General features: G+C 47.1%; 1 protein-coding gene across 1 annotated transcript in view; it reads left to right on the top strand.

The window, feature by feature from the left end:
• The window catches only part of LOC129695250 (cadherin-related family member 2-like), an 86220-nt gene that overhangs the window by 58580 nt on the left and 15212 nt on the right, over positions 1 to 12428 (top strand). The window contains 2 exon segments of the mRNA XM_055632037.1: positions 1585 to 1673; positions 3534 to 3614. Of these exon segments, the coding sequence (XP_055488012.1) occupies positions 1585 to 1673; positions 3534 to 3614 (170 nt within the window).

The following is a 12428-nucleotide window of genomic DNA, read 5'->3' as shown; positions in this document are numbered from 1 at the left end:
TGATCATCCACAATCAGTACCCCGTTCCTGCCTTGGAAACATAAAAAATAGGTGCAGGAGTTGGCCAAATCGGCCCTTCGAGCCTGCACCGCCTTTCAATAATGATTATTAGTCACTGCCTGACATTCTGAAAAGGACCCGTTTACTCTTACTCTTTGCTTCCTGTCTGCCAGCCAGTTCTCTATCCACATCAATACTGAACCCCCAATACCGTGTGCTTTAAGTTTGCATACTAATCTCTTATGTGGGACCTTGTCGAAAGCCTTCTGAAAGTCCAGATATAACACATCCACTGGTTCTCCCTTATCCACTCTACTAGTTACATCCTCGAAAAATTCTATAGGATTAGTCAGACATGATTTACCTTTCATAAATCCAAGCTGACTTTGTCCAACGATTTCACCACTTTCCAAATGTGCTGCTATCCCATCTTTAATAACTAGCATTTTCCCCACTACCGATGGTAGACTAACTGGTCTGTAATTCCCCGTTTTCTCTCTCCCACCCTTTTTAAAAAGTGGGGTTACATTAGCTACCCTCCAATCCTCAGGAACCACTCCAGAATCTAAAGAGTTTTGAAAAATGATCACTATTTTTTGAAAAATGCATCCACTATTTCTGGGACTACTTCCTTAAGTACTCTGGGATGCAGCCTATCTGGCCCTGGGAATTTATCGGCCTTTAATCCATTCAATTTACCTAACACCACTTCCCGGCTAACCTGGATTTCACTCAGTTCCTCCATCTCATTTGACCCTCGGTCCCCTGCTATTTCCAGCAGATTATTTATGTCTTCCTTAGTGAAGACAGAACCAAAGTAGTTATTCAATTGGTCAGCCATGTCCTTGTTCCTCATGATTAATTCACCTGTTTCTGACTGCAAGGGACCTACATTTGTTTTAACTAATCTTTTTCTCTTCACATATCTATAAAAAAATTTGCAGTCAGTTTTTATGTTTCCTGCCAGTTTTCTTTCATAATCTATTTTCCCTTTCCTAATTAAGCCCTTTGTCCTCCTCTGCTGGAGTGAATTTGTCCCAGTCCTCTGGTAGGCTGCTTTTTCTGGCTAATTTGTATGCTTCATCTTTTGTTTTGATACTATCCCTGATTTCCCTTGTTATCCACTGATGCACTACCTTCCCTGTTTTATTCTTTTGCCAAACTGGGATGAACAATTGTAGTTCATCCATGCAGTCTTTAAATGCCTTCCATTCCATGCGGTCTTTAATGCCTCCACTGCCTCCAGTGTTGGAGGGGTCCAGAACCAGGGGCCACAGTTTAAGAATAAGGGGTAAGCCATTTAGAACAGAGACGAGGAAACGCTTCTTCACACAGAGAGTTGTGAGTGTGGAATTCTCTGCCTGGTGGAGGCCGGTTCTCTGGATACTTTCAAGAGAGAACTAGATATGGCCCTTAAAGATAGCGGAGTCAGGAGATATGGGGAGAAGGCAGGAACGGGGTACTGATTGGGGATGATCAGCCATGATCACATTGAATGGCACTTCTGGCTCAAAGGGCCGAATGACCTACCCCTGCACCCATTATCTATTGTCTATTGTAACGGAGACTGCTTTTTCTCTTCAGGTCCACATTGTTAACAGAAGCAGGAAATTGCAACTCGTTTTTGACAAGTTTCCAGGAAGTCTGCTTCTGATGGAGAAACAAATACTGAGGTGGGACAGAGTTACACATCGCAACTGTTCAATAACACTTTGTGTTTACAGGTGGGCTCCGACGTGGGATATAGAGGAAGGTTATCAGCAAAACATTTTATTCACCTTGCTTTACGTTTGGGCTTTAGAGTTGAGGCTAAAATATTCAAACACTAATAAAACTCGACCGCTTGTGAATTGTATACACGTTCGATAGCCACAGTTTAGTTTAGAGCTACAGTGCAGAAACGGCTCTTCGGCCACCGAGTCCTTGCCGACCAGCGATCACCCGCACTCTAACATTAGGGATAATTTGCAATCTTTACTGAATCCAATTAACCGACCAACCATCGATCCCGGCACATTAAAAGCCCTGTCCCACTGTATGAGTTCATTCAAGAGTTCTCCCGAGTTTGCCCTGATTAGAACTCAGAGATTTATGGTAATGGCCGTTCGTAAGTACTCGGGGCTCTCGTGGACATTTTTCAACATGCAGGAGTAGGCCATTCGGCCCTTCGAGGTCATCGCGTTGTGACGCATGAGTAGCGTGTGGGTAGCGCGGGACGTGCGTATGGAGAGGCGTGGAGGAGTGTGGAGTTACATGCGGTATCGCTCGGCTCTCCAGGATTTTGTGCTGCACGAAAACCTCGCGCGCCACCTGCATGACCTATCGTGAACGCACGCTGACGCATTGGCGTCTCACGCTGGCGTCCCGACGTCACAGATGTATCGCGTGGTGATGCATGGTTACATCACCGTGCGTAACCATGCGTCGCCGTGTACCGCAGGGTATTCTAATGACGTCACGCGCACCAGACCACATGATGACGCGTGATTTGAGCGTGACCACGCGTCGACCTATTCTATAAATGAGGCACAAATGACGGCCAAGTGGGACAGGCCCTTAAGTGCTTTCTATCGAAACAATATTATGTGCTATTTTGTGATCGGGTTAGGGAACTGTCAGTGAATGTATTTTATAACCCTTATTGATGATTAAGTGCCCCCCCCTCCCCCCCCGACACCCGTACTAATCAAAAATCTATCTCCGCCTTAGATATATCCGCTGACTTGGCCTCCACAGCCATCTGTGGTAATGAATTCCATGATTCATCACCCTCTGACAAAATAAATTCCTCCTCATCTCCATTCTAAAAGAACGTCCTTTAATTCTGAGGCTACGACCTCGAGTCCTAGACTCTCCCAAATAGTGGAAACATCCTCTCCACATCCACTCGACATCCACTATTCCTTCATCTGGCTTCACCATTTATAGACAACAGACAGGAGGTGCAGGAGTAGGCCATTCGGCCCTTCGAGCCAGCACCGCCATTCAATTCCACCTCTTCTACCCTTATCTCACAAATGTTGCCTCTTTATCTCAGGCATTCGTCTGTTGAGCTTTGTCCAACCATCTGCCTATGAAACCCACCTGCTCCCCTCATCTGTATCCACCTATCACTCGTCAAGCTTTGTCCTGCCCTTCCTCTCCTCTAGCTTTCCCAACCCCCTCACCACCACAAACAATTTGAAGTAGGCTTCCGACCCGAAACGTCGCCTATCCATGTCCTCCAGAGATGCTGCCTGACCCGCTGAGTTACTCCAGCACTCTGTGAAACGTCACCTATACATGTTCTCCAGTGATGCTGCCTGACCCGCTGAGTTACTCCAGCACTCTGTGAAACGTCACCTATCCATGTTCTCCAGAGATGCTGCCTGACCCGCTGAGTTACTCCAGCACTCTGCGAAACGTCACCTATCCATGTTCTCCAGTGATGCTGCCTGACCCGCTGAGTTACTCCAGCACTCTTGTGATCTTTTTTGTAAACCAGCACCTGCTGTTGCTTGAGTCTCCACTGAACATCTCTTGTTCCATTGCAGCATTTTAAATACTGCCGTGCCTGGAACTAGTGTGATCTCTTCAAGATTCTTACCTGCAAACAAGACCAGCAACTTAAAAAGGTGGGTAAATTGTAAAGGAAAAAAGTCAAAAATACAAAGGCCGCCTCAGTTGAGAGGGAGAGTTAGATCGGCCATAATTGAATGGCGGAGTAGACTTGATGGGCCGAATGGCCTAATTCTGCTGCTATCACTTATGAACATGACCAACATAATATTGCGATCAAATTATTAGCTGGACGTGTAGATTAGACATCCCAAGAGCCAAAACTGTTGTGACGAAACATTTCAGACCACGAGAAGTACTTGTGAAGCCAAGTAAGTAAGTAAGTAAGTAAGTTTATTGGCCAAGTATTCACATACAAGGAATTTGCCTTGGTGCTCCGCCCACAAGTAACAACATGACATACAGTGACAGTTATGAATGACTCAGAAAACACTAAACATTAATAATAATAAAACATTAATGATAAAACACCATTGATCAAGCATGTGAACCAACAAAATACCAGATCAAAGGGAGGCTACAGATTTTTGGCTGTTGAGTAGAGCTACTACTCGTGGATAAAAACTGTTTTTATGTCTGGCTGTGGCAACTTTGGCAGTCCGGAGTCACCTTCCAGAGGGAAGTGATTCAAAGAGTTTGTGGCCAGGGTGAGAGGGGTCAGAGATGATCTTGCCCGCTCGCTTCCTGGCCCTTGCAGTGTATAGTTCATCAATGGAGGGAAGGTTGCAGCCAATAACCAAACCATGATGGAGAAGGTGAGGACAGGCTCTACGATGGCCGTGTAGAATTGGACCATCATTGCCTGTGGCAGATTGTGCTTCCTCAGCTGCCGCAGGAAGTACATCCTCTGATGGGCCTTTTTTACTCTGGAGTCGATGGTAGCCCCCCCACTTAAGGTCCTTGGAGATGATGGTTCCCTGGAACTTAAAAGACTCCACAGATGTGTCTGTGGTGTTGTTGATGGTGAGTGGGGTGAGGGGAGGGGGAGCTCTCCTAAAGTCTACAATCAATTCCACTGTCTTAAGGGCATTGAGCTCTAGGTTGTTGCGATGGCACCAGGCCGCCAGCTGTGACACTTCCTGTCTGTAGACAGATTCCTCCCCATCCTGGATCAGTCCAATCAGGGTTGTGTCATCCACAAACTTGAGAAGCTTGACCGTGGTGTCTGTGGAGGTGCAGTTGTTGGGGTAGAGAGAGGAGAGGAGAGAGTACGCAGCCTTGAGGTGCTCCTATGCTGAGCGTTTACGTGTCCGAGATGTGCTTTCCCAGCCTCACATGCTGCTTCCTGTCTGTCAGGAAGCTGGTGATCCACCGACAGAGGGGTTCAGGCACAGTCAACTCAGAAAGTTTGGAGTGTAGTAGCTCTGGCACAATGGTGTTGAATGCAGAGAAGTATTGATCAGCAGAGAAGGTTATTGGCTGCAACGTTCCCTCCATTGATGAACAGTACACTGCAAAGGCCAGGAAGCGAGCGGGTAAGATCATCTCTGACCCCTCTCACCCTGGCCACAAACTCTTTGAATCACTTCCCTCCGGACTGTCAAAGCTGCCACAGCCAGACATAGAAACGAGTAGTTGCTCTACTCAACGGCCAAAAATCTGTAGCCTCCCTTTGATCTGGTATTTTGTTGGTTCACATGCTTGATCAATGGTGTTGTATCATTAATGTTTTATTATTATTAATGTTTAGTGTTTGCTGAGTCATTCGTAACTGTCACTGTATGTCATGTTGTTATAACATATAACATATAACATATAACATATAACATATAACATATAACAATTACAGCACGGAAACAGGCCATCTCGGCCCTACAAGTCCGTGCCGAACAACCTTTTTTTCCCCCTTAGTCCCACCTGCCTGCACTCATGCCATAACCCTCCATTCCCTTCTCATCCATATGCCTATCCAATTTATTTTTAAATGATACCAACGAACCTGCCTCCACCACTTCCACTGGAAGCTCATTCCACACCGCTACCACTCTCTGAGTAAAGAAGTTCCCCCTCATATTACCCCTAAACTTCTGTCCCTTAATTCTGAAGTCATGTCCTCTTGTTTGAAGTCATGTCCTCTTGTTACTTGTGGGTGGAGCACCAAGGCAAATTCCTTGTATGTGAATACTTGGCCAATAAACTTACTTACTTACTTATCCTTGATTTTAATCTGTGACTGAGAAACCATGACTTGGTCAGGTTCATATAGGTATGGGCGACACGGTGGCGCAGCGGTAGAGTTGCTGCCTCACAGCGCCAGAGACTTGGGTTTGATCCTGTCAACGGCTGCTGTCTGTACGGAGTTTGTCCGTTCTCCCCGTGACCTGCGTGCATTTTCCACGGATGCTCTGGTGTCTTCCCACACTCCAAAGATGTACAGGTTTATAGCTTAATTGGCTTGGTATAATTGTAAATTGTCCCGAGTGTGTGTAGGATAGGGGATCGCTGGTCAGTGCGGACTCGTTGGGCTGAAGGGCCTGCTTCCGCTCTGTACCTCTAAACCAAACTAAACTAAATATGAAGGATGCGTTTCCTGCCCACCTGTGGGATCAAAAAGTCGGCATCAATTTGATTTGTGTCTTTTAATGAAAAATTAAAGCCCGTTTATTTGGTTGAGTTTGGGATATGTTTCCTCCTTACAAATATTGGCGTGGACAAGTCAGGCATTTGCATTTGATGAGATCTTTAGACTTTGGCTCCAGGGGTTTCCCCAGGGCCTTGTCCTCTCTTGTTTCCACGGAAAAGTCCACCAAATGCAGGGAATTCCTGGTACATAGTTTTGAATTGTTTCAAAATGCCTCGCGTTTGAACGCTTATTGTGCTCGACAAACTAAATGCAAAACAGTATCAGCGTCCTGTCAAAGAGGCGGCATGGTGGCACGATGGCGCAGCGGTAGAGTTGCTGCCTCACAGCGCCAGAGACCCGGGTTCCATCCCGACTACGGGTGCTGTCTGTACGGAGTTTGTACGTTCGCCCTGTGACATAGAAACATAGAAACATAGAAAAAATAGGTGCAGAAGTAGGCCTTTCGACCCTTCGAGCCAGCCCTGCCATTCAATATGATCATGGCTGATCATCTAAAATCAGTACCCCGTTCCTGCTTTTTCCCCATATACCCTGATTCCCTTTAGCCCTAAGAGCTAAATCTAATTCTCTCTTGAAAACATCCAGTGAATTGGCCTCCACTGCCTCTGTGGCAGAGAATTTCACAGATTCACAACTCTCTGGGTGGGAAAAAGTTTTTCCTCTTCTCAGTCCTAAATGGCCTACCCCTTATTCTTAAACTGTGTGGCCCCTTGTGGATTTTCTTCAGGATCTTAAGTTTCCTCCCACACTCCAAAGACGTGCAGGTTTGTAAGTTAATTGGCTTGGTATAACTCTAAATTGTCCCCAGTGTTTTGTAGGATAGTGTTAATGTGCAGGGATCGCTGGTTGCCGCGGACTTGATGTTGCGAAGGGGCCTGTTTCTGCACTGTAACATGAAACTAAACCAATGTTACATCTAAACGTTAGATCCATGCCATGCCAGGCAGAGTTGGGGGAGCATTTAAAATTATAGAACGCTGGTGGAATATGTTTGTTTAGTTCTCAGGGAGCTCAAAGGTTCTCATAAGTGAATTGGAGCAAATATTAGGCCATTCAGCCCATCAAATCTACTCCGCCATTCAATCATGGCTGATCTATCTCTCCCTCCTAACCCTATTCTCCTGACTTCTCCCCATAACCCCTGACACCCGTACTAATTCAGAATCTGTCAACATCCGCCTTAAAAATATCCATTGACTTGGCCTCCACGGCTGTCTATGGCAATGAATTCCACAGATTCACCACCCTCTGACTAAAGAAATTCCTCCTCATCTTCTTTCTAAAGGAACATCCTTTTAATGCTGGAGAAACTCAGCGGGTGAGGCAGTATCTATGGAGCGAAGGAATGAGGTGCTGCTGCTGCTCCAATTTGCACTGGGCCTCACTCTGGCAATGGAGGAGGCCCAGGATAGAAAGGTTGGATTCAGAATGCTTGTTGGGGGAGTCCAGAACCAGGGGCCACAGTTTAAGAATGAGGGGTAAGCCATTTAGAACGGAGAGCCATTTAGAAAAAACTTTTTCACCCAGAGAGTTGTGAATCTGTGGAATTCTCTGCTTTCAAGAGGGAGCTAGACAGGGCTCTTAAAGATAGTGGAGTCAGGGGATATGTGGAGAAGGCAGGAATGGGGTACTGATTGTGGATGATCAGCCATGATCACATTGAATGGCGGTGCTGGCTCGAAGGGCCGAATGGCCTACTCCTGCACCTCTTGTCTATTGAGCACAGGTGTGGCCACGTTTTTCTGGGCCAGACAAGGTTACAAAGGTTCACCGCACAGTCTATCTTCACCAAATAGTCCCAACCCCCTCCAGTCCCCCCTCGTTTTCAATGGCCCCCTTCCATTCTCGGTGGCTCGTTCTCCACGATGGATCATTTAAAGGCAGCCACACTGCAGCCGTCTACACCAGCCGAGCCACTAACAATCGCTTCACTCTCAGAGTCGACTCACAATTGTCTCCCAATGACCTCATGGCTGCCCCCTGTCCCACTGAATGGAAGGAGAGGCGGGTTTTTTTTTGGGCTGACCTGAGTTGACAACATCCATTAGACATTTTCCCCCATGGCATCCTACCTCCTGCCCCACCCCCTCCCCTGCCGCTGCCGACAAACACCTCCCTTTATTGTAGCATGCTCAGTCCCACACAGGTTAGAGGGAGGCACGGTGGGGCAGCGGTAGATCTGTCTATCTCTAAACTAAACTAAACTTAATTTGACATAGGAGCTGTTTTCATCTGTTTGATGAAAAGACTAAGCTTGTATTCACTGGCGTTTAGAAGGATGAGGGGGCATCTTATAGAAACATATAAAATTATAATAGGACTGGACAAGCTAGTTGCAGAAAAAATGTTCCCAATGTTGGGCGAGTCTAGAACCAGGGGCCACACAGTCTTAGAATAAAGGGGAGGCCATTTAAGACTGAGGTGAGAAAAAACATTTTCACCTAGAGAGTTGTGAATTTGTGGAATTCCCTGCCACAGAGGGCAGTGGAGGCTAAATCACTGGATGGATTTAAGAGAGTGTTAGATAGAGCTCTAGGGGCTAGTGGAATCAAGGGATATGGGGAGACGGCAGGCACGGGTTATTGATTGGGGACGATCAGCCTTGATTACAATGAAAGGCGGTGCTGGCTCGAAGGGCCGAATGGCCTCCTCCTGCATCTATTCTCTATGTTTCTATGTGGATGATCAGACATGATCACAGTGAATGGTGGTGCTGGCTCAAAGGGCCGAATGGCCTACTCCTGCATCTATTGTCTATTGTCCTGTAAAGCACAGCAGAATAAATTTATACTAGTTTAATTTGGAGAGACAGAGCGGAAACAGGCCCCTCGGCCCATAGTGTCCGTGACCGACAATTTACAGAAGCCAATTAACCTACAAACCTGCACGTCTTTGGAGTGTGGGAGGAAAGCGAAAGATCTCGAAGATCACGGGGGAAACGTACAAACTCCGTACAGACGGCACCCTTAGTCGGGATCGAACCCTGGTCTCTGGCGCTGTGAGGCAGTAACTCTACCGCTGCGCCATCATGGATCAATTCCCCCATCATGGACAGATTACAGTTTGCTTATTTAAGATAGGTTGCACAAAAATGGGTCTATCTGGGTCACAGGTTATAATCTCAGAGCCTCTAGGGGGCACACTGGAGTTACTCCACGCATGTAGATTGGTCATTGATTGGATTCAATTTATTGTCATTGCACTTTTCAGTGCAACGAAATGGTTTAGCCTGCAGTCATAACATAGAATAAATAACAAACACTCAACACAGTTTAAAGTCCCAAAGTAATTGTCTCTTCCCTCCTTGCTCTCCCTCTCCCTCTGCGCTGAGGCAATCCAAGCCTCCGATGTTGTGACCCCGCCGGGTGATGGTAAGTCCCGCGGCTGAATCCCAGCTCCGCAAACGGGCCGGTTCAAACTCCGCGGCCCGGAGCGGCCGAAGCTGCCGGAGCTGCCGTCCTCCGGTCCAGCGGACGCAGCTGTAGTTGCGGGATCTCCGGAAAAACAGGACTCGAGCTCCCAATGATATCGTCCACTGGCCCGTGGCCGAGCCTCCGAGGCTCCAAAGTCGGGTAGGAAGTTGGGTCGCACCGCAACCACAGCCCCGAAGTTGGTAAGTCCTGGCTCTGCCTCCGCAGCCTCGAGGTCGGTCGCAGTTGGAGGCCGCCAGCTCCACGATAGGCCTCAGCGCAGACGGACACGGAGACGGGGGGATACGGCAGGAGAGGTCACATCCCCCCCGAAGGAAGAGTCAAAAAACATGTTACACCCACCCCCCCACACACATACACAACTAAATAAACCAAAATAAACTAAAAACGGGACAAGAGAAAACAAAAAACAGAAAGGACAAACGGACTGCAGGCGAGCCGCAGCTGCAAGGCAGCGCCGCCACTTCCGGAAGCAAGATGAGTGTTTTATTGTCATATGTCCCAGATAGAACAATGAAATTCCTACTTGCTGCTGCACAACAGAATATATAAACATAGCACACTGTAAACAATATAATAAATGAGGAAATGTTTAGCACACACACACACATATATATATATATATGGCTGATGCGGGCAAGTTGGACCGAAGGGCTTGTTTCAAAGCTGTAGGTACATGTGTAGGAAGCTGTAGGACTCTGTGACCTGAAACAATAATAGTGCAAAAAGACAAAATAAATGTCCCCAAGTCTACGTAGTTCAGAGCTTATGGAATTCAATGGGTATTTTTAAGGCAGAGGTTGGCAGATTTTTGATTGGTACGGGTGTTAGGGGTTATGGGGAGAAGGCAGGAGAATGGGGTTGAGTTGGAAAGATAGATAAACCCATGATTGAATGGCGGAGTAGACTTGATGGGCCAAATGGTCTCATTCTGCCCCTAGAACTTATGATCTTAGTTTAGTTTAGTTTAGAGATACAGTGCGCTGGCCTAACAGGTCTGCGCTGACCAGCGATCCCCGCACGTGAACACTATCCTACACCCACTAGGGACAATTTTTACATTCGCTGTAAAGGGTCTGTCCCACTTGGGCGTCATTTGCCCGTCATGCAGATGGCGCTCGAAGATTTTCTACATCCCAAAATCCTGGGGGGCCGCGCACAACCGCACGTCACTGCCTCGTCGCCACCGGTTGCACGCGTCGTGCGTCGTGAGGCGTAAATGATGTCGCGTAAATTACGCGCAAATGACGCCCAAGTGGGACAGGCCCTTAAGGCAGCAACTCTACCGCTGCGCCACCGTGACGGACCTTATGAATCTATTTGGAGGTTGTAGTGTTTAACAGCTGGTTTGGCTTTAGGGGAAGAAGCTGGTCCTGAACCTGGACGTTATTATCAGATGCTCCAGGGAGCTGGTGATATATGGAGTGATTCGAACAATATTATAAAAATATCATGTAAGACTAGGTCTTGCGTTTACAAAAACTCCAATGAACTGAAACGTGCCGCCTGCAATACTACGAGACTTGACATTTATTCTGCAAATTTTAATGGGAGGCAGATGTCTTTTTTATTTGCCACGACTCACATCAATATATCTGCGGACACAAAATACTGCAGATACAGCGACCTGGAGCAAAGCACAAAGTGCTGGAGGAACGCCGTTTTAATTGTCAGGGGCGGCACAGTGCAACGGCTGATAGAGACAAATGGGCCTGTCCCACTTACGCGATATTCTCGGCGACTTGCCGGCACCCGTCATAGTTGCAGCAGGTGGGCAGAAATTTTCAACGTGTTGAAATTCCAGCGGCGACCTGAACAAGGTAGGACTCTGTCTGTAACTGCTCACGACCATGCAGGCGAAATGTCGCAGGGTAACGCCTGTACAGTCGTGAGTAGTCACCCAAAGAGTCATACCTATTCCTGGTCGCCGCTGGATTTTCAACATGTTGAAAATTTTCGGCGACCTGCTGCGACTAGGATGTCGCCGAAAAAAATCACGTAAGTGGGACAAGCCCAATAGAGTCTCGCAACGTGGAAACATGCCCATCAGCCCAACTTTCCTATGCCTAACAAGATGCCCCATCTAAACTAGACCCCTTTGCCTGAAGTGGCCATATCCCTCTAAACCTTTCCTAACCATGTACCTGTTCACAGACACAAAATGCTGCAGTAACTCAGTAGGACAGGCAGCATCTCTGGAGAGGAATGGATGACATTTCAGGTCGAGACCATTCTTCAGACTCCTCGGACCAGATTGTCTGTGTTGGCTGTGGGGGAGATGATAATGAAGCTAGTTTCACTGTTTGTAATCAGTAGCCACAAATGGGATGATCTGCCATGATTACATTGAATGGCGGTGCTGGCTCGAAGGGCCGAATGGCCTACTCCTGCATCTTTTGTCTATTATTATCTATTTTAAATAAAGCACGACTGAACTATCGAACTATTGGAGCACTTCCACGGCCAACAATGGACCATTGTGGGCTCCACCTTTCCTGGGTCTTCGGGGCCGAGTCGGCACTGACCAGCGATCCCCACACATTAACACTAACACACACTAGGTACAATTTAGATTTAAACCAAGCCAATTAGTCGACAAACCTGTACGTCTTTGGAGTGCGGGAGGAAACTGGAGATACCCGGAGAATCCCAGAGAGTCAGGGGAAAGGGGAACAAGAGATATAGATGGCGATATAGAGATATAGAACAAATGAATGAAAGATATGCAAAAAGGAAACATTGATACATAGATACATAGACAATAGATGCAGTAGTAGGTCATTCAGCCCTTCGAGCCAGCACCACCATTAAATAGACAATAGACAATAGGTGCAGGAGTATGCCATTCGGCACTT

This window comes from Leucoraja erinacea, chromosome 3 (genome assembly GCF_028641065.1).
Source record: "Leucoraja erinacea ecotype New England chromosome 3, Leri_hhj_1, whole genome shotgun sequence".
Classification (NCBI taxonomy): Eukaryota; Metazoa; Chordata; class Chondrichthyes; order Rajiformes; family Rajidae; genus Leucoraja; species Leucoraja erinaceus.
This window is presented reverse-complemented; position numbering and strand designations above follow the sequence as displayed.